Below are 24,006 nucleotides of genomic sequence, written 5' to 3'. Positions count from 1 at the left end.
AGTGACACACGATCGGAATGAACCGTTTACATGCTCCACGATCGGATAAACGATCGGTATAACCCACCGATCTCGATCGGAAAGAAATTCTGATCCGAACGAGTCTGATCGGGGCAGAGTATTCCGAACGGCGCGTTTACATGACGCATTTTCTTTCCGATCAGGCATTTTTTCCGATTACTTTTGCCCATGTAAACGCGGCTTTTGGTTCTCACCCCTGTTCTATGCTCTACTTGAGCTTGTTCAAGAACCATATTGGCAGTCGAACAAACTTCAATTACTCAATTCACTAAATGTCAAACAAGAGTCAATAGCAGAATTAGCTGTTTGGAAGAGATGATTTGACAAGTTTTATTGGCCGGTCCTACAAATGCATGCGTCTTACAAATATGGCTTAATTTAAAAGGGTACTAAACCGGCCTGCAATAAAATGAAATGGTAAGAAGTATTGCTGCAAAAAGCCACTAATTTACCTAAAAAAGAATTTTTTTTAATTAATTTACCATGTTTTTTTGAATGAATAGTCTAAAAAAAAGCAATTTAACAATATCTAAATTTTGATCAAGACTTTAAACTGCAGATTGGACTTTGGGTGTATTGTTTGTTTTTTATGCAAAAGAGTTGCCAAAAACCCTTTCCTTTCCGGGGCGGCCGTGGTGCAGCGGTAGGGCGGTCGTCCCATGATCGTAAGGTTGCAGGTTCAATTCCCGCCTTGCACGCCCATGAGTCGAAGTGTCCTTGGGCAAGACACTGAACCCCACCTTGCCTCTGGTGGTAGGCGGGCGCCTGTGTTTGGCAGCAGAGCGACCACCAGTGTGTGACTGTGTGTGTGAATGTGTGTGTGACTGGGTGAATGGGTCTGTGACTGTAAAGCGCTTTGTCCTTGTAGGAAGAAAGGCGCTATATAAGTATGCACCATTTACTTTACTTGTTTATGTTTTCTTTTTGTAGCGCTTTTATTAATACCTGTCTGTGTTTATTAAAATTTGCAATGTAAAGAGGACTCATGTTGCAACTTTAGGATTGACTCAGGACTTATAACCATAATGTAACTTAATATATAACGTATCTAAATACGATACTGTGGTCAAGTAAAGATCTAATCAGAGATCTCTTAACATTTTTGTTGTTAAATGTTTGATTTTGGTGTGGAGAAAGCTTCTAAATCCTGTCATGCCTGTCAGGTTGCCTCTGTTACGGGTAGTTTTCCATTTCACAGCATATCATCTCATCTGCCGAGAGCCAAGTGCTTTGTTTACACAGCTAAATTACAATGTGCAATCCCCACTAAAACACTCACCGAATCAATTTTCACAAGTCTCTGTTCATCAAATGGCACCGTTTGTCTTTTAACAAAACTTGCTGTTTGCTTTTCGCTTACGCACACCCGTGCATGAGTGTGTGCGCGCGCGCACACACACACACACACACACACACACACACACAGGGTTGTAACTATCTTTGTTGATGCCAGATTTCAAAAGAGAATGGCCAGACTGATTTTAGCTGACAAAAAGGCAACATTAACTCCAACGTTTCATTAAAGGATTTGTAGAATTAGATCTGTAAACACATAACACCTTGTTTCAGAAGGACCCTACAAGCAGAAGACCAGATAGAGTTAGCTTAAATGCATTTTATCAACAATCTCACCATAACATCACATCTTTTTGCAATATTTTCAAAGATCTGCTTGTAATCAAAGATTTAAGTAAATTTGGCAAAGTGAACTCAACCCGTACAGAAAACACAGCACAGAGAAAATTGATTGACAATGTTCTACAGCCAATCAGGATGCAGCACACATTGCACTGTAAAAAAACATCCAAAGTTGCACTGAAAAAAGTGCAATACAGAGAGGGAACACTGAATTGGGAAAAAAGATTTTTGTATTATTTGACAAATTAAATTATTTATCTCCTGATTCAAAATGTAGTAAATACTTAACCAACTTAGGGTATTTTTATCAATTATTTCCAGTGGGAGCAGTTGCTGTTTTTTGTTTTTGTTTTTTTAGATTTTTGTTCATGTATTGGCCCAATGAAGTTTCCTTAAAGAATCTGCCTTTATGGCAGCAGAATGCCTTCTCGGTCTGTTTTAGCTTATTAACTGCAGTGGTCAGTACTGAATTTTCTGCGGGAAAGTTAGGTACACCTTACCAAGAGTGTCTGCTCTGAGACTGGGAGAGTTCATATTCACAGTCGGGTCAGACCAAAAACTCTAAAAACGGGACCCAGTGGCTCCCTGGTTGACATAGCGAAGTGTCAAATTGTCATAAGGAATATCACTTCTCAAAAAATGTGGACTTTGACCACAATCAGGAAGAATGTTTTACATAAATGACTGGTACATTTTTGAAAAACACACTATCCATACAGTCCAGAAGGTGCTGACAGTGAAAACTGTCAATAATGCAAGGAAAGACAAAGGACATGCTCACAAAGAGTACTTGCCTGAATCTACGTCCAAAACCAAGTCATTAAAACATTTGCAAGAATTAAGGCCATGGACTGTTTTTTTTCACTGTCACTGTTCAGGACAAAACACTGAAATTCCAGAAAGACATTAGGAAAATCATATGCCACCAGCTTCCTAAAAGGTGTTTAATATTGACGGTCATATCCCGTCAGGGGTTGCCACGGCAAATTAACTTCCACTTACCCTTCCAATTATTCGCACATATGATTTGGCTGTGATTTTTATGCCAGATGCCCTTCCTGACACAACCCTGTAATTCACCCGGGCTGGGGACCGGCACAGGGAGACTCAGTCTACGTAACCACGCACGTCTTTGTGCATGGCTACATAGACTGGGCCTATGTAGGCAGTTGCTCAAAGGGGTCTTGCCTAAAGACCCATGCTGGATGCGCCAGTCCTATATAGAGCCAACTAAGTCATCCAGCTGCTTTAAGAGAAATGTTGGTTATAGAAAAAGCATGTAAGCAGCAGTGTCAGCAAGAAAAAAGTGGCCAGCTGAAAGAAGAACACTTGCATTCAAGGCATGAAGAGTCTCAAAACAAAGAATGGCTACACACATTCCAAGGAGAATTTGGAAATTTCCTAGAAGAACAGGTTGTAGAAACAGCTCAAGTATTGCACTAAAATCATGCTTCTAGGTTTCAGATTAATGGCTTTCAGGACAGCACCTACTTGCTTTGGGTAGTGGGCCACTTCGGCTTTGTGGAAGAAGTAGAACTGTCTTGCGATGAACCAGCATCAGTTCTTTTTGTAATTTTTTTTTTACTGGCCGACATTGTATTAACCCAAAGCAATACTTCAAGCTTTAAAGAGGCTGCATCTGGATGTTGTTAGGACTAGATAGCTATTTTGGGGTGCATGTGAGGCCTGCGAGGGCTGTAGGCCAGACAAGAATGTCATCATTCTGCTGGAGCTCCATATATTTATGAGTTGGCCAGCTCATGTTCTATTTATATCTGGCCAGTGCAATTCCCAAGGGACCCTCAGCTCCAGGCAAATTTTGTGGGTGCTTCAGCAAAAGATAGCTCTATGGAGCGATGAACAGAGACAGGTTGGATGGATGGATATTTACATGCAGGCAATTTTAGGAGACCGGTAGCCATGCTGTTCCCTTTACTCACCTGAATATGCACAGAATTAAGCAAAGTTTGACCTTCTCTCTCAAAAAAGGTAAATCTAATTTAGTTCTCTAGACTTAGAGAACTTGCATTTCAATGCATTGTTGTTTTCCAGTGCTGGAGTTTAAGTTTTTTTGCTACAGATTTTAACTGAACATCACCTGAAGCAAAGACTAGATATTAAATAAAAGTTCAATTATAGATGAATTAGTCATTTTAGAATAATAGATAATTTGGAAAGAAAAAAAAAATCCTTTGGATTATTGACTTTAACCAAACAGACATTTCAATGAAGAGTTTATGAAAGGTCACTGTAAACTCACACTAAACCCTGCTTGTGTGTGGCACTAAGATCAGCTGTCCTGCCACTATTAGTACACCGCATGCAGAACATCCAAACAAAATTATTGGCTTAAATGAATAGATTTTTCCTGTTCTGGTTTGAAATCCCCCCCCCCCCCGGTCAACATTTAAGATTCATATTTTTATTTATTTTTAATAGAAATGTCAAAAGTACAATAAGTGGAGTACACTATGCTAAATCAAACCACTTAAAATGTTATTAATCCTGATTGCATTATGATAAATGTTGATTTTGATCCGAATATGTACATTAGTTGATCTTCATATGGGGTAAAGTGACGTGTTCATCTGCTCATTGCAGTAACTACCAGTAATTTGGCTGTTCTCCAGAAGCCACACTGCTTCCATGCCCGCGTGAGCTCAACAGTGTCCATAAGCACCATTGGCTTTGCCAGCTATTACAGCCAGACACTGATGTGGACATGACACAGAGCGGGCCGAAGAAGATATAGAAAGATGCTGGAACCAATCCAAACAAAGTCAATAACGGAAACATTAAACTAGTGGTATATAGAGGATAGGGCTGTGAGATGAAAGGATCAGCATGAAGTCTTTCCTCGCTGTGCTGGACAGGACGGTCAATCAATAGAATAATCTGCTGCAATTTCATAAAGATCAATGTCCATTTTCTACAGCTAATCTCACACTGCTATAACACAGTGTGAGTCTGTGGATGCTTTCAGAGCTGCTCTAAAGAGCCATGTTTTGGTGAAATCACTGCGATATAAACATCAGCCAGTTGTTATGATTTAATATACCCCATGCTTTTAGTTTGTCCGTTTAAAGACAAAAACTAAGCAAACTCAGTAGCTTTAACCACGTAAACTCATGTGTTCTTCACTTGACATGGCCTCTACAGTGTTCCAGTGTTATTTCTGTCTGTAACATTTAATTTAGTTTTAGTCATAATCTCTTGACCTAATAGTTGTTTAGTGTATCCATATTTTAGTCATGTTGAATATTAGCTTTAGTACAGTTTGAGTCGACTAATAACATTATATTAAATTAGAATAAATTACAGTAGAGTTTCACTTGATAAAAGTATAGGGTAAAGGTTAAGGATTTTTATTAAGTTTACATTAAGGTTATAAAGATGATGTGTTTTTAGAAAATGTATAAAAAATTCATCTATTGGGTAAAAATAAATAACAGGCTCACAACGAATATACTTATTTGAAATATTTATCATATTTTGCCAACTTTAGTTTATCTTTCTTTTCTTTTTAAACATTAAACATAAGCCTAGCCCCTTAAACAGCCGTTCAAAAGAAAAAAATGGTAAAAATAAATAAATAAAATATAAAATAAAGAAATTAAAAACCCAAACTTTTAATTTCCTGAAAAACATCAAGTAAATTGTTGGTAAGTTAAACAATTAGTTCATGGTTACCATCAAACCAACCATAATTAGAATTATTTTTGACAACTTCCATGTATATATATCTATATCTATATCTATATCTATATATATCTATATCTATATCTATATCTATATATATATACATCACCTATGGGCAAAGGCAGGGAACACCCTGGACAGGTTGCCAGCCTGTCGCAGGGTTACACATAACACACACCCATGCACTCACATTCACACTTATGGACAATTTGGAGAGACCAATTAACCTATGAAGCGTGTTTTTGGACGGTGGGAGGAAGCCGGAGTCCCCAGAGATAACCCACACATGCACAAGGAGAACATGCAAACTCCACACAGAAAGGTCTTTGTTGTTCTGTTTCAGGTCCCCCAGCCGGGACTTGAACCAGGGGCCTTCTTGCTGTGAGGCAAGAGCGCTAATATATATATATACAGTCACTTTAAAATAATTAAACAAAAATGGTCGAATCAAAACAAAGAAATAATTCTTTATGCATTTGGAGACATATAATTAAAATAGGTGGATTTCAGTTGTGTTTTTACCAGAAATGTTTACTCCACATGGTGTATAAAAAGTCTTCTGAGACACATCACATGTGACTCTTCTTTTTCTCCCTGAGTAGATCTTTTTTTTTCTATTTCCATAGTAGACACATAGCATATGTTTGCAGAGACTCTGTGTTCATTGGACTGCAGATGGAAATTAGCATGTGGCTAAAATATGACATATTTGTATTAAAGTTTTTAATGTTCAAAATATGCAATGTTGATCTCTAAATAAATAAACATTCTGATTGTACCTCTTTGAATTTCCTCCCGCCTTTCAATTATATTTGTTCTAACTTTTAATTATTGAAGAAAATTCAAAATATTTTGTTGATGTTTATATCAACAAGTGCTAGTTTTTATTAAATCATAATTTTGTATTTGTCTGGAAAATATCGTCTGGAAAAAAAACAAAGTTAACACTGAATTATTCTAACATGGCTGTATATTCACTTCACAACACATTATTGGTACATGTGCAACACCAGTTACTGAGTAGTCGACGTTGTCAAATTTTCTTTATTTCAAAACTTTTGAAATAAAGAACTTTATTTTCATTTATTCTAATGTCACTAAAATTCACAACAGCAAAAACTAGTTAGGAAAACAATTTCTGACACATTAAGGATTGTTAATGTTATTTAACAACTTAATGGTTTTACCATTTAGGGTTTTGTTTGTTAAAACTTTAAGAAGAGGAAAAAAAGGTTAAACATTTTGCTTTCACTTTTCCTGATTCATTTAGTTTTTTTGAGTCAGCATGATGTATGCATTGGTACCCTTAGCCTATTTTGGCTCTCCTAAAGAAAAATAAAATGCTGCCCACAGGATTAATAAAATAAAATAAAACAAGAGTGCCTCTAAGGCTCTGTAAAGTCTCTTCCTGTCATTGAGAAACCTGTATTTACCTTGATTCTTTTATTTTTTATGGAGGAATAGGTTTTATTTTCTCTTCACCACTAGTTTTTTTTCCTCTTGTTTGTGGTGATATTTTATCTGAATGTGACAAAAAACACCCAAATATAGTTTGTTTTTGGGTTTCTTCAAGTTCCCAACCTAGCATGTAAAGTGTTAAATAATTAAACTTTTATAAAGTAGCAGTTTCTTTGGTTTTTTTAACTTGTCCTGTCCTGCAGCAATTACCAGTTTTCTGCAAAGGAAGATAATTTCCTTCATTTTGACAAAGGCAGTCACAGACATATTTACATCAGGTTTTGTGCCCTTAGCATTATAATGATCAGCTTATCACAGCATTGAAAGTGTCTCCTTTGATGCACATTGTGTAATAACTAGCCATCCCACAGTAATGATGTTAATGGAGATTTATTCAGGAAATACCGGCACTGATAGAGATTTGTGGCAGCATAATGAGCGCCCCAAGGACCACTTAGAGTGCAGTAAGTGGACATTTATGACTGACTGACACATACAATTCAGTCATTAGGCAAGTGGAAAATACACTTTGATTTGTCGGAGATCACGGAGTATTGACCATGTGAGATTCAAAGTGTAGCATTTAAGGCTTAACTTATGGCTCTAGAAAAAGGTCATTCTCAACACTGAGGTTCATTTTCAGGAGAGAAAAAGAAGATGTGTGAAACAAAAGTAAACAGGCCTTGTTTTTTATTTCTCTGCTCATTTTTATTATTTTTCTTCTTTAGTCTTACAACTTTTATACCATTCTGTGTGTTTGGTTTATTTGACAAGTTAACTTAAATAAAATATTGTTAAAATATGATGAGGTATCTAGATTTATGACTACCACCTTCTCCCATCTTCCTCTTCCAGTATCCTTTTCCCTGATATTATCAAATATCAGTGTCAAAACGTCTTTTTTTGTCAGTTTGTTGGTTATCCTGAAGCCTTATCAACTCTAATCTAAGAAACCGTGTTTGCTTTGTTTAAGGACCCACTCTGATAATCTTTGATCTATATGTTCCCACTGGTCTTTTAATTATAATTTTGCCATTTTTAGCTAAAAACGTTTCTTAGGACATAGTTTCTACAGAGTGGTCAAAGTTCATTAGAAATTTGCCTCAGAGTTTTAGGTGTAGCTGTTGGAATGGAGTGAGCCCTCTCACCTTTCCCATCATCCTTCTGTTTACACTCTCTCCCACTAGCTTAGAGTCCTTCACAACACCAACCTAACATTACTGGTGTAACTAAAATTGCGAGCAATATTGAAGCTATCCAGACGTACAGTATTGATCCAGAAGATATACATAAAAATAGTCATCTACTAGTGGATGCATCGGAATAGAGCAGAGCAGGGAACTTGTAGTTGAGTGTAGCTCCTATGTCACAGCTATAAGCTTTTTCCAATAACTTTTTTTTTTTTCGTCATTTCCCAATTCACATTGTTTGAATAAAGAAAGACATACTCAGAAATACAATTTTAAACTTAATATTCCTTATTTTTATCCTCCATAATGAGAAAAATATATTTTTTGGAATGTGGGTCTTTATTTTTTTGTCATACTTGTACAAAACATCTTCTCTACTCTTCTGTCAAATATTTTGGCTTTATTTGTTAAAAATAGGTGGCTCAGCAAAATCCATATGACTGATAATGGATCCTTGAATTCTGGTTTTATTTTCCAAATCCCACATTTCTGTAAAAAAAAAAAGTGAAAATATATCCAATAGACAGCTATAGTCATATAAGATATTCTTTTTTTTTAATGTTTTTTATGAGCATGTTGGAGCCATGTATTTCATTTTTTTGTGCAAAAAGTAATTTCTGTTCTTGGATAGATCCTAATGTCTTCCTCCTGCTTTTTTTTTCTTTTTTCAGTTGTGCTGCTGGATACAACATCTGTGCTTGGAGAGCTGGGATGGAAGACATATCCTATAAATGGGGTAAGAAGGGCACTACTGTCTGCATTCAGTCTCTTTAAAGTGTGTCTTCTCAAAATGCTTGGCTGCTGCAGCATCAGCGAGATGAATTAAACTCATATTACCCAGTCAGAAGCAGCCGGGATGGCATGTTCCAAATCCACTGCCTTGTTTTATTCGGTCAGACTCCTCTTCCCACAAGGGAAATACTGTCATTTGGAGACAGATAATAAGGGAAAGTCTCTAAGGAAGCATCCTTTTGGTTAGTCAGTGTCCCACATGAATTCCTGTCACATTTGTCTCCTTTATGGCCACAATTTCTAAATATGAACCCATTCAACAATTTTCTATCAACCCCAGTTATGGTTAAAGTCATGTTTTTATGATGCAGTATCAAAATAATTTGTGTATAGTCAGGATGCAGGGATTCTTTTTTTTTCTCTCCACCTGCCATTCTTCTACATTTACATGTTTAGATGATTGAAAAATAAATCAAACACAGTACAGGTCTATTTTTCATATATATGTACATATAAATTGTACATTCCGCTCTAGAGTGCTGGTACAATACAGAAAAAAGGATTACATGTTGTTCACCATATTGAGTATTTTTTATCAGTCAGCTTTGCCCAGAAGACATATTCCCATTTTAGTGTTGGAGCCATTCGGTACAGAGCAGCATGACTGGAAATCAGAACGTTGGAAAGTGTCAAAACAGAATGTACCCTGGTACATAAAATATACAGCTGCTGACAACAATATGGAGCATCCTTAGATCAAAGCCCTGCTACACCACAAGCTTGCCTTACTGTTGTCTGGACAGCTGAAACTCTCATTGGGACCGTTTCCTCCAGCAGCCATAAGTTTCTCCCAGACTCATTATCAAAGATGTCCTGACGATGTAAGCTCCTCGCTTTACTAAATTTAAAGTATAACTGTTATTTCAATAGATGCTAATAAAATAACATTTTTCAAATAAAAATTGTAGAAAAAATGAATAAGATATTTTTTAACACATTTATTATGGATTTTTTGGGGGCAGTATAGAAAATTCCATTTAGGGTTTTTATGAAATAGTAGAATGTTTAAGAGTTATTGGATAACAGATGAAACTATTTTTGGCCATAACAGGTGTGCTTTACATTTCTAGCTTAAGAAAATAACCAACTTAGACAGTAAAAAAAATCACATTTAGTTCTATAGATGTCTTTACGATTAAGACATTTAAAAAAAGTTTTTCTATAACTAAATTATTATCAAGCTCTTTTCCAAACCGCTGACTGTATAAGTGAACTGGACTGAGTGACTCCTCCCCCCTTACATTCCAATGAAGAAGTTTGTGCTGGTTCCAAGAAGCCAAAATCTCGTAGACTTCTATTAAGAAATAAACAGCTATTAATTTTGATTGTCTGAATACCCATACTCGCTCTAATATTTTTTTAAATCATGTCCCTACTAATCCCAATTTATTTTTACAATATTTTTTTTTCTACATTGCAAGTTATTGTAGTTATAAACTGACCAATCAGATTCCCAAAAAAAAAATGCAGGGCCCCATGTCGGATGACTGAAACATTGACAGATTCACCTGAGCCCACGTTTGGTGGAAAAGGTGTTGACTTCCAATAACCTCACTTCTGATTGGCTACAGTAGTTGCCATAGAGACGTTGACCAATTGCTGCTTATTAATGTTGTATGGTTCCAACTTGGTAACGCATCGCAAAAGAAATGGCGACTCAAATGGTTTCATTTGGCAGGGGTTGCTGGAGTCTATCCCAGCTACTGTTGAGTGAAGGCAGGTTACACCCTTGACAAAAAGAACAAAAGGCAAAAAAATGTTTTATTATTTAATTTTTATCCATACAAATTAATAATGAACATAACAATATTACCATTTCTTCCCAGATTGATCTTTTTTTTTTTTTTGTAAATGTTAAATCACTATTAGCTCATGTTTTGTCTTTCCATTGCGCTGTTTTTGTTTTTGTTGTTTTGTTTTTTAATGTCACACTTGATAATTCACTTCTGGAGATTTCCTGGGCTCTCCAACACTTCTTTGCCTTCTCAAGTCTCCCCAGATGGCCCTTGCTGGACCATATCAGGGTTATGGATGTGATTACAACATGTAGGCTGTAGTGACAGCCGCCCACAGTGTTAAAAAAAAAGAGTAGAGAAGGAGGCTAGTGCCTCCATGATTAAGCTGTCAATCCTCTTCCCTCCTTGCTCATCCTCTGTCCTCAGACTTACCATTAATATTTAAGCCATGGAGGAAAGAGGGCCTGAAGGAAAGTGTAAAGATCTGGAGAGGTAAAATAGTTTAAAATGCCCCACACTACCTGGGCGCCGGCAGTAGCAACTCAATCTCGACCACATTAGACACAGAGTGGTATCAGGCCAGTGCAGCAGCACATCATATAGCGACACATGCACTTATTCTAGTTTTGGACATAAACTGTTGTCAGTCAAGCTTGACCAGTGCTGTTTAGAAAAAAATAAAAAAATAAATGTAGCAACTACTCCAAATGATAATCTGATGACAAGTTTCCAAGGCACATATTTCATACGATTTAAATGTGTAGCTCCTGCAACCACGTGCATAAAAAGGGGGGGGGGGGTGAATAGTATGAATGTGTATGCTTTTTTTTTGCACTGGAAGAAGTAATGCAGTTTTGTTTTGTTTTCTTGCTCTACGCCACCACAGCTGTGGATGATGACCATGTTGTGACAGGGCACAGCTCTGGAAGCAGAAAATTGTGTTTTCTGTTTTGGGAACATTTACATTCTCTGGTCCTTTTTACTCCATTGGCCTTTTTTTGTTTCACATCCTATTTTCACAGCCTTTTTTTTTTTTAGCTCTTATGTTCTCTGCATTAAAAGAGTTTTTGGTGTGTGCTTCTATTGCCAACAAGAAAAATGACAAAATTTTTCTAGCACATAGACATTGGAAAGACTTGCCAGTTCCATTAAAGTAAAAGTGGAAACAAGCACATCATTTTTTTTCTCTTCCATAACCCTTGTGCTATCCTAGGCACTTTAACATTGGAAGTTGGATCATCTAGACCCACTAAACAGTGCACTGAACCTTTTTTCTTCAATGATTTGTGAACCTCACTGGTGTCCATGGATTACATGAAATCTTTCCACCTTTATCCACCTTTGTCATGGTAGGGAGAACACGTCAATGTAAGGGTGGGGTCATCTAAGATAGCACAAGGGTTAGTTTATCTGTGTCAGAAAATGAATACAAGCACCTGAGGTTTTGCATCATCTTTTAGGTCAGAGGTCATATCTGAATTTGACAATTCACAGGTAAAATATTCTTTAAGTCCATCCACAGCCTTTTTTTCCTATTTGGGTCGGTTTCTTTAAAAAGTTGTAGTCTAAGAGATGTTGTGATTTATGTGTCATTATCACAGTATAACCTGTGTGAAAAATGAACAAATGTAAAGACGCGAGTGGTGCAGTAAGGCTTGCAGGCACTACCCCCCCTTGTCACCACTGTTTAAAGAACTTTCACTGGCTAAATTAGGGTGCCCCCCACTCTACCCCTCTGCCACCCTGGTCAGAGCTGCATCTGACAAATTTGTGAAAAAACAACCTTTATTTGGTTTTGTTTGTTTTTAATGTCGGCCTCTCTTTGTTATATTTTTCTCTATTTAGTTTTGGTCACCTCGGGGTGACTAACATGGCTGTATGATTTTTAGAAGAATCTGCAAAAGTAAAAAAAAGACTGTGAAAACATTCTAAACCTCGCCGTCCTGGACTGCTGCTAGCAATTAAAAAAAATCTACAGATAACCTTTCCCCATAGGTCCACATTTCAGACATTTGCAGCTCAGAAAAAGAGCTGTAAGCAGATGTTTGCTGACACCAGTGTGATCTGAAGTGTTGTTCTGGTTCCGACGAGCCTTTTGATTATTTTGAACCTGGCCCGCTCATATTAAGCAGACCTGCTCCAACATGCTGGAAGGAGAAGCCATCCAAGGAGAGCTGTTGGAATGTTTGTTAATGACTCAGACGGGGGGAAACATATTCACACCCCAAGATTGCACTCATTAGATGTGTGCATACTGAACAGAAATCTCACTGCAGGGCTTTAAAGTAGCAGAAGTTGATGAATGGATGCGAGGAATGCATAGGAAAAGCAAAAAAAAGAAAAGGGAACTGACTTAGAAAGAAACCTCGCTGAGCGATGCATCGAGGATGCCTGTCTCCATACTCTGTGTTTCACCTCGTGTTTGTATATGCCACGTGCTTACACATCGCCATGTGTCAAAGGGGTGAATAAAAGGGAGAAAGAGGGAAGACGGGAAACGGGTTTATTTGACGTCTGCATGCAGCCACAATAAGATCCACTCAGAATGTGCAGACACAGTGCTGAAATATGCATGAGCCCTTTCCCAGCGGTAGGTGCTGGTGCAGGGAGGGGAGTGAAGCGGAGAGGGGAGCAGCTTATTTATTAAATTACATGAAACAGCTTTAAGGGATTAAGAACGACCGGATGTTGCTTTTGTTTTCACCCATTGATATTGTCGTGTTCGCTGAGAGAAGGCAAGTTACAACACGCAGGCTGATAGTTGTCCATCATAAAAGGAAGCAGTAATCCTATTTCAAACTATTGTCATAGACCTAAGGCAGCCAATAAGTCGTGGCTTTAGTGTTATGTAAGTGGAGGAGCTCAGAGATGCTGGGTTTATCGCTTTGGGATCACCACTCAGTGAAATAATTGTCTTTGCAAAGACATCACCTTAGAGAAAAACCTTTGAGTGTATCTAAGAGTGCATTTGTTTGTGGGGACATCAGTTTACGCGTGTTGCAGAATGCCGGGTACCGCGATGCAAACCATATAAAATGCAAAGACATTCAGAATTTACACCCCGCTGCTGTTCATTAGAGCCTGAGAAAAAGAGTCTTACACGATTATATTAACCCAGAATGAATGAAAGAAATGCAAGGGCTGTTGTACAGCACTCTGCTTGGAGCCTCCACAATTCAGTTGAGTTTATTTTATAAAGCATCAAGGAAAAAGGAATACTTTGTTAGAAGGCTACACAGTAAACATGACAGAAAAATTTCCAGAATTGGTCAAATCAAATCTGTTCCAACTAAACCCAGTTTTTTATGATTCTAATATTTTAACCCTTAATCACCTTAGCTCTAGTATTGACATTATTTTGACTACCATAACACTTTAATTTTTTCACAAGTATCATAACTCCAGGGGATTCTGAAGCGGAGAAAAAGCCCCCCGGCATCTAGTGATGCAGTATGCATCACTTTACAGCAGTGAAGTGCTCACGCAGTCAATGTGAATCAGCTGATTCTGTCATGTAAAAAAAGAGCTGCTTTGCGCCAATATGCAACACTTTGTTACTAATGTGTTACATAGTGGCACAAGGCCGACATGAAAAGCCGCTTTTCTTTGCGTTAGAATCAGCCGATTCACATTGATCGTGTAATCCACGTGTCAAACGCATGGCAAATGTGTGTGAGAGTCATGTTAAAGTATGTTAAATTTGTCTCTGCATTTGATCCATCCCTCTTGGGGGAGCGGTGAGCTGCAGACATAGCCCCACTTGGGAACCAATTGGTGGTTTTACCCCCAATCCAAAACCTTAATGCTGAGTGTCAAGGAAGGAGGCACTGGGTCCCATTTTCGGTAGCGTGTTTGGTTTGACTCGGCCTTGACCTTCGAGTCTCAAGGCAGACATTCTATGAATGGTTATATTTGAGAAAATAGTAATAACCAGCTTGTGAGAGTTGATTTTAAAAAATCAAGAGTAGGTGGGCTCACATGGCCTGATGCTTTCAAAGAGGCTAATTTTTTGCAATTTTGGCAGGGGTCTGAGCACTGCATGAGACATTTCAAGCTATCTGAAATCCGTCCATTTTTCAAACCTGCTCTAGTCCTATTTGGGGTCATGGGGATGCTGGAGCCCACCGAACTACTAAAAGGTAAAGATAGGGGTCACCTAAATTATCATATATAAATAAATTGATTTCAGAAGTAATAAAAGATTAGGTAATCATAAATGACTACTTTATTAAGATTTAAGTGAAGATTTAACAAAATATTGCTATTTGGTTTAATTTTGTTTACCTTTTAGCCACGGGGCGGCCATGGTGCAACAGTAGGACGGTCAACATCTGATCGTTCTGCCCCCCCATGTGTCGAAGTGTCCTTGGGCAAGACTCAACCTTTCACCACTTAACCTGTGGTGGAAGGTTGGTGCCAGTAACTGGCAGCGGAGCCGCCACCAGTTTGAAAATGTGTGTGTGAATTGGTGAATGGGAATGTGACTGAAAGCGCTTTGGGGCTTTGAGGAAGGTAGAAAGCGCTATACAAGTATACGCCATTTACCATTTACAAAATCCCATAGTGTCATTTTTCCCCTGCTAAACCCTGGAGCAAATGCTTCCTGTGCCATTTCACAAACACAACATAAAAACAGATTTGCCAATTCAAAAAATAAAAGTTTTTGACAGCAAGAATGGACAACTAATGAAAGAAAAGTTTATCCAATTATGTGTTCAGATGACATTTTTTAAGACCATAACAGCCTTACACACTGAAGTGCTTAAACGTTCAAGCTTGTGCACCCTCTCATGCCTCATATACATCGACCCGATGCAAACCCTTAAGCTTTTTATTGCAATATTAAGCCGCTGTAATTGATTGCAACTACTCAACCTGGGGCTTATCTCAAAGCACACCCTCCATTCCTAACACTATTAGCCTTGAGAGCGACACTGAACCACAGAGAGGAGAGAAGAACATCTGTTTTTCAGTGTCCTTCATTGCTCAGATAAACTTATTTAATGGTTGCAACTGAGTGATGGCCTGCAGCTTTGTGAGAGAGAGAAAGAAGAGGGAATAACCCAGACTTTTTACATATCTGCCCATAGTAGATGTACACACACATATGTGTGTATGTGTGTATATATATATATATATATATATATATATATATATATATATATATATATATATATATATATATATATATATATATATATATATATATATATATATATATATAGTATATATAGTATGATGATTTTCATCTCAGGGAACTCTGCCATAACCAGGCTTAAGCAGTGCTGGGGGATCCCTTAATTGGCTTGTTTCTTGTCAGGGACACGCTGAGGCCAATATCTAATGCGCTCCCACTCGGCATCTTGCTGACAGCCGAACATATCTTGACAGGTTTTTGGACCAAACCTTTTCGTGCGAGGAATACAGTGAGCTGAGTTACAGAAAGAGTGGGAGGGAGGGACAGGATGGATGCAAATGGAAAGAAGGGGGGAAAACAGAGGCGAAGAAGAGTGAGGAGATTATTAGTGTCTAACTGAACACAGAGGCTGAATATATAAATACAGGAAGTGGTGGCTGCCAAGGAGAGAAAATAGAACACCCTGAGACAGGTTGAGTTGAAAGGATAGAGGTGTCTCTTTTCAGTGCAGGAAAACATCTTACTCTCCAAGAAATTCAAAACATAGTGAAATAACAATGGAATCACTGCAGATGCTTGGTGCATTTTCATACAGACATAACTGGGTGAATTAACTGGTTCAATCACATTTTTTTTTTCATATAAAGCTACGTTCACACCCCCCCCGGCAACACATGTTCAAGTGAGCACTTGCAATTAAAGGTCTATGTAAACGTGCATTTTTGCTTCTGTGTTCAAAGCTCTCGTGTTCACTTGTTGCTACGCACATTTTTAAGACCCTTTTTTGGGTCGTACAATAAGCCCACTGAACATGTGTTGAAGTTAAACCAGGTTGAACTTTAACCAATAAGGGACTTGGATTTAAAAGTGATGTGGGAACGTCATTCTTTTTATTCACAGAAGTGCCAACTGTTTGAAAAGTGATCATGGAAGAGATATTAATAATTGTGGTTTGTGTGCGGCCGAAATTATATGACACCAAGTTTTTCATATATGGGATGAGAGCTGTAAAAGAAAAAGCCTGGAGCAAGATTTGCACCACTTTGATGTTTCCCACCAAACCTCTTCCAACTGTAAGTACATGTGCCAGTATAGGATAGCCACAGTCCAGTGTGAGCACTGCACTGGGGGGCCGTTTGGGCCACATTGGAGCATTTAACCAATCCCATTTTAGCTGTCCTTTGTTGCCAGACTGGATCAGAGCTGAAGAGGCCTTCACTATCTGTTCTGCAGGGCCTCTACTGCGAAATCAATGACAGGACGTTAATTTCCTTCAACCAATCAGATTTAGAGTTGGTGTCAGCAGGGCCCTCTAGCAGGCTTAGACAAGGTCACAGTATTCAGACCTTCTGATTGGACAGAAGTCTCAGGAATACAGGAAAAAGTTCCCACAGGCAGCCTTGTCCAGTTTGACACACAGCTACAGAGCACTTTTTGATCTGTCTCAGTTAAAAACAGAGCTGACTGTAATGTACACCATGGATGATTTTACAGGATAAAATCCCACTGATCTTAATTTTCTTCAACAGAAACATCTGAGTGAGATCATAAAGCAGCATTACAGATTTGTGTGTTTGGCGCTGACCATCCCCGCGTCCACAGTGGACATTGTCGGCTCTAAAGCAATTAAAACCTAAGCAGAAAAACAACTGGACAGATTTGACTCTTTAAATGGAACTGAAGTGAGATAATCTACATGATAGGGTGATCGAACTGCGTCACATGCCCAAACATACAGGGTCTAATAACTGACTTGCATTGTAATGAAGTTAAAAGGTTTTTCCAATCAAATGTGTCCTCAGAACATTGGGAGTGTAGCCAAAAGAGCAGGTCTGCTGTTGTAGCGGTGTTCCTCCCTAACACTTCAGTCCTTAATGAAACCATTACCACCAAGGAAGATGGAACCCTGTCCAATTAAAAGCAGCAGCTCTTGATATTCAGTGAGTGTCACAATTGTCTAACACATTGGTCCCCGGTTTGAGGTCTGTTTTGTTTAGTCTTTTATTTTGTCCACTTTCATGTCTTGTTTTTCACTTAATTAACAATAAAACATATTTATTCTGTTTTTATGGAGGCCGTGTCCTGACATTAAAAAATAAAAATATATCTCATTCCCACAGATTAATATCTTGTTCCCACAAATTAATATCTTGATCGCACAAAATACTATTCCGTTCCCACAAGATAATATTGCGTAAATAAATTGATCATTCTTGTTTTTTTTTTTCCTTTCTTGAACGAATGACGGTTACAAAGACACGGAAGTTACCGCTAAAAGCGGCTTTTGCAGCCGGACAGAGAGCATAACCGTGTATATGAATGACTTATGACGTGAAAAATAATTGCGTTCGAACGAATTAATTATTTCGTTCGCAAGATTTAATCATTTCGAGGGAACGAAATAGTATTTTGAGGGAACGCAATATTATCTTGTAGGAACGGAATATTATCTTGTATGAACAAGATAATCTGTGGGAACGAGATATATTTTAATTTTTTAATGTCAGGACACGGGCTCTGTATTTTTTCACCATTAGACTAAATATATAATAATATACTTTCTTTCTGAATTCACATGCAGAGTGACAAATTAATGAAGGTTACCACCTACTTTATCAATATATACAGTATATATATATATATATATATATATATATATATATATATATATATATATGTATATATATATATTATACATATATATATATATATATATATATATATATATATATATAATATATATATATATACATATATATATATATATATATATATATATATATATATATACATATATATATATATTATACATATATATATATATATATATATATATATATATATATATGTATATATATATATATATATATATATATATATATATATATATATGTATATATATATATATTATACATATATATATATATATATATATATATGTATATATATATATATATATATATATATATATATATATATATATATATTATACATATATATATATATATATATATATATATATATATATATATATATATATATATATATATATAAAATCCTCTATCTTAATGTATTGTTGCATAAGAAGGCATTTTTTGTATAAAAAGCTACATTCTAATTCAAAGTTTTCTATAAAAGGAAATAAATGTGTATGAAAATGGGACCGATTTTTAATGCTTTAATGATCTAGCTCAGATGAGTCAGTCTCCTTGTCTTTGGCTTTCGCCATCATGGCTTCCTTAATTTTACAGATTATCATCATCAAGTAAAAATTCTGCACAAACAGCATGTTACAGTCAAAGTATACTAATCTGAATGTGACAAATTATAAAAAATTATATTTGTCACAAGCATATTTGCCACAAAAGCAAAAGCAGTTAATACAAATTTATATATGGATATATTTATGGTTTTTATTTTCCGTTCTGTTACCGTGCAGCCAGTGGTTGAGAGCATTAAAAAGAAATTCTGATTTGTTGACCTGAGTGTATTTTTGTCATTTGAGCAGTCACTTTTCACGGCCTCATATTAGCAGCACGCCTAACCTGGTCACACACCATTAATTTTCTTGACACATTCATCAGAATGCCGCCTGGTCACAATTCAGTGCATGGCACACAGTGATCATTGCACTGGCTTAAAATTAAGAAACACCCACGTACCACTACACCTTGGTCTGTAAAATAGAACCCATTTATATGTTCCTGAGTGGTTAAATCAATTTTTGTTCCTTTTTCTCTCATTTATTTGCTTGTTTTATTGCCTTCCCTAAAGTTTTCCACCCATTCTGGGATTGATGTCAGCAAACAAGACATGAGAGATGTCAGTTCTGTTTCCTTTTGGTTAATGATGAGTTGACAAACCCTGGCAGAAATTCCAAAAAAAAACAAGACTGAGGTATTGTAGTTGAGAGACACTTTAGTAACCAACAGTTTTTTCCAGCATACTGAATCTCGTAGTGACTGGTGAGTGATTTGTCAGGTCCCTTTTTTTTTTTTTCATGGGCCTTATCTGTTACTGGTTCAAATACCAACTGGGTCCTTTGAAACAGTTTGAATTTTTTCCATAAACACACACACATGCACACACACACCATCTCAAACACACATACACGCACACACAATTTGCAAGGAAGGTGGGACCTGGGTCCATCTGTCCCCTGCCTCTTCCCTGGTGGGGGGTGCGGGCCCCCCTTTGCAACGGCGGCCGTGTCCCCGGGGTGCCGGCTTCCTGGGCCCGGCGGTGCTCTCTCCACGCGGTGGGGGAGTTCACATTACATCTGAGCCGGAAGTGTCTGGTCCCTGGGGGGTGGGTTCTGGTCCTTGCTCCTGAGTGCTGGGCCCCGCCAAATTTCCAACAGTGGCCGAGCCTGGTCGGGCCATATTTATAACACCCCTTGTGGGCCCTCTTTTTTTCCCCGGGGTTCCCCCCTCCTGGGCGGGGGCGGCGGGCCCCCTGCCTCGCTCCTCCCTGGACCAACCGTGGGCCGGGCGGATGGCTGCCTGGAGTGCGGAGCGGGTCTCCCTTGGGGGGTCCTGGCTCGTACCTGGGGTTGGGGCGGGGGGATGCCCGGAACTCCTGGGTGGTGGTGGGGTGCTCGTTTGGGGCTGTCCTTCTCCGGTGGGGCACTGCGTTGGGTTCTCCCGGCGCGGCGGGGGGGCTGCTCTCCTGGTTGGGCTGGGGCGGCGCTCTCTTTCCCTCCGTGCTTCCCTGGCCTCTGGCTCTGGGGGCCTTGCGGCGGCCCTGCTGGCCCTGGCCTGGGTGGCGGGCTTGGTCGCCCGGGCGGCGGTTGTTCCCTGCCGGTTCCCGTGTGGCGTTGGGGGGATTCTCTTGTTAAAGCAAAATATGTCCAACACAAGAGGCCCTCAGCTCTCGTCTGTCTGCCCAGCTGTTGGACAGGACAAGTTAAAAAAAAAAAAAAAAAAAAAAAAAAAAAAGAAACAGTTTGAATTTGCTTGTTCTCTTTTTTTCCATGCGTGTGTTTTCTCCAGGCACTCTGGCTCTCTCCGACGGTTCACAAACATGTTTCATAGGTTAACTCATTGGCCATCAGTAGTGTGTGTGGCTCAGTCTGTTTCCATGCAGTGGACTGGCTGCCTGTTCAGGGTGAACCCTGCCTTTGTCCTATGACAGGTGGAATTTAGGGCCAGTGTACAATGATGCATAAAGGTTTTTGGTAGTCACCAAATCTGCAAGTAGCCTGAACAGAATAAAAAACAACAACAAAAAAAACAGAAATACTTTTTTGCCTCTAAGTATATTACTAGAAAAAATTATTTTTGTCGATTTCAAGATTCATTTATTTGTCATTGTCATTAAAGCATGAACAACGAAAATGCATTTGGAGCATCGACAATCACCCTAATTATTTCAAAGTGAAAAAGAAAACTCGGATTCACCAAATAAATACTCAATAAATAAATGACCAAAGTGCAAAAAAAACACAGCAAGGACTAAAGGACTAAACAATAAGAAGACATTCAGTGAACACAGGTGTTGAGTCAATAGCAGCTGGATGTTAATGTGAAGCAAAATCCAGTTCAGTTATTTTCAAGGTATGGTTATTGTGGAGATTTGATATAAAATATATTTGTTGTCATATTTATTTATGTGTTCGTTTACTGTTTTCGCAGTTGGTTTGTTTTGCTAAAACTTTTCGTTCTGTGAATTTAAGAAAACATCGACTGCGTTCCCTTGTTAACGCATGAGTTACCTTCTAAATACAACCTTCCAATAGTTGAAATGAGTACAAACCTCCATGAAAAATACAGAGGAACCTGGCTGCAGACAAGATGGGGCCTGACATCATCGGCCTTTTAAAAAATCTTCAAAGGGGAAAAAACGTAACTGTTAAGGGTTGCAAGCTAAAATGTTTTTTTTCAAACGATATGGGGGGAAATCCGGTTAGGATGAGTACTTCCAGTTCTTGATTTTAAATTCTGCAGCCAGATCCTCTTAGTAATAAAAAGGTTTAGTATTGTAGAATGCAAACAAAGATCTGATTGCAATCAAAAATGTTTGTAAATGTGGCAAACTGAACATATTAAGTACTGGAGACATGGGCCAACAGCCAATCAGGTCAACAGCCAATCAGTATGCAGAACACAGTGCGCTCTAAAAAGAAATTGCACTAAAAAAAGGTCAGCAAAACAAAGATCGCAAAAGATGAATCGCGAAAAACAGAGGGGCCACCATAGTTCTTCTTTGTCTCCATAGCACATAAAAAACAATGAAACGTAGTATCACAAGCTTACTGCTCAGTCACACCTCCCTTTACTGCTATACGGGCTGTCTGTGGGTGAAAAATGGGAATACCTGTGCGTGGCACGCAGGTGACCCACACAAAATAGCAAGGCCATAGACCACTCTTTTAGGCCATAGAGCAAAAATGTTCAAACACATTTTTTTTACAAGCATACCATCAGCGACATGTCTAACGAACACTTATACAACATGCAAGTCTAAGTAAGGAGGAAGTAGGTGAGACACAGGCACATTTTGCAGATTTTTCTTTTATGTTGACCTCCACCCACATCTTGTGAACTGCAATTGGCCACAAAGTGCTGTTTTTATGATAATTGCAGGGCTTACATGCCCCATACAGGTTTATCCGAAGGCAGCCTATATATAGCCAAAAGGGCAGTTGAGACTAATATTTACTAACGACTATAGTGTGGTGTAAGGCCACCTTACAACAGCATTACTAATAACCCATAAGTGCTTGTAACACATTACATTACATTAGCCATTGTGAATTCTTAACGATACACTTACAACACTAACCTCAACACAACAAGCCTCAATGGAACTGCAAGTTACATCTACAGTCCACTACGATGCAGTCGCTCCTCTCTACGAAAAAGCCAAAGCACCTGTGCAGGTCAAACCCCCATACAGGTGGATGTGACTATGCCTTTGATTCATATATTATATAATGTTTCTGCATCAGGTACTTTCTTGGGTTTTCTATCATGAATTCATGAGTCCAAATGCGTGATTTAAAAATTAAACAGAAGTCTATTTTAATGTTTTCCTTTCAGTGAAAAGGCTACACAACCCTGTGTGGCTTATCACCTACATTTGAGAATTTTCCTTTGAGAAAATGATGAATTTTCATACACAAACTAAATTACTTCTTTGATCTTGAAGTTGCAAAGAATCATAAGAAATGTCATAACAACGGACAATATAGAACAGCGCTTTGACTCTAAGAGGCCATATGAACATTTTTACAAAGTCAATATGAAAGAAAAGAAACTTCAGAAATATTGCCCAGCCCTCACAGATATTGTGCTTTTTTGAAAATAATTTTCTTCTCTTCTTTTTCTTTCAAGCATGCATAAAAAACAGCAGGCATAAAGGTAGAGGTCACTGGGTCACTGTGGTTATCTTATTGTCAGCCAGTGGTTTCTAAGTTTTTCACTTGAGATGCATTGGAATTTTACAATGGTGTGTCAAAGTCGCACTTCTCAAGCAAGCTTACATTCTTTTCAGTCACTGAAATCAGTTAAGCGGACTGCATTGCGTCCTGGTCAAAGCGATCTCTTGGGACACAGAGGGATGATGTGGAGTTACATTCTGTTCCTTCATTTCACCACGTATTATCTTTTTTCCTAAATAAGTCATTTTCGCAAGAACATTTTAATGCCTTAAGCCTTTACAAGGTTGATGTACCTAATCCCCCCCTAAATGACATGCTCTGTTCAAAGCATCTCGTGAGATTTTAGATGCTAGAGCTTAAAAATGCCAATGAAGGGAGTCTATAGAAGATATCATGCATAGCAAAAGTACGTGCAACAGGAATATGGTTGTTAGCCCTGTCATCTTATCAGAGAAGGTTCTTTCCATAATACGGCTGGTTTGGTTTTTCTGATGAGTATTCAGTTGGGTTTGCAAATTATTAGTCATTTATGGTTGTTCATGTCAAACCATACATAATTTCCAGATTTCTCCCTACTAAATTGGCAGAAAATGCACAAAAAAAACCATTTTTTTTTAATTCAGAATTTGACACCCCCCCCCCCCCCCAAAAAAAAAAATGCCACCTGTAAGACATCTTTTTTTTTTTTTTTTTTTTAACAGATCACGTGTGGTTGATTGAAACAGGGGTTTTCTTTGGACTGTCTATATAGTCCTGTAATAGCTTTGTGCCTAGCAGAGCAATCGCAGTGCTCCATCAAGCTCTGACACATCCATTTGTCACACTCTGTGCTCAAATAGAAAACGAAAGGAAGATGCACACGAGCACACGCTTACAAGCACACTGGGATATCACTTCCAGAAGGGTGTCCCAGTCCATCCTACATGAGGGGGTTATCATATTTGGATGTCAGTG

General features: G+C 38.2%; 1 protein-coding gene across 1 annotated transcript in view; it reads left to right on the top strand.

Moving 5' to 3' along the window:
- epha6 (EPH receptor A6) overlaps positions 1 to 24,006 on the top strand; it is a 205,255-nt gene that overhangs the window by 14,855 nt on the left and 166,394 nt on the right. Inside the window, exon 2 of the mRNA XM_023951152.1 lies at positions 8,678 to 8,742. Within this exon, the coding sequence (XP_023806920.1) occupies positions 8,678 to 8,742 (65 nt within the window). The remainder of the gene's footprint in view (positions 1 to 8,677; positions 8,743 to 24,006) is intronic.

This window comes from Oryzias latipes, chromosome 21, assembly GCF_002234675.1.
Source record: "Oryzias latipes chromosome 21, ASM223467v1".
In the NCBI taxonomy this organism is placed as follows: Eukaryota; Metazoa; Chordata; class Actinopteri; order Beloniformes; family Adrianichthyidae; genus Oryzias; species Oryzias latipes.
The sequence above is the reverse complement of the archived record's forward strand: the minus strand, read 5'-3'. Positions and strand labels throughout refer to the sequence as shown.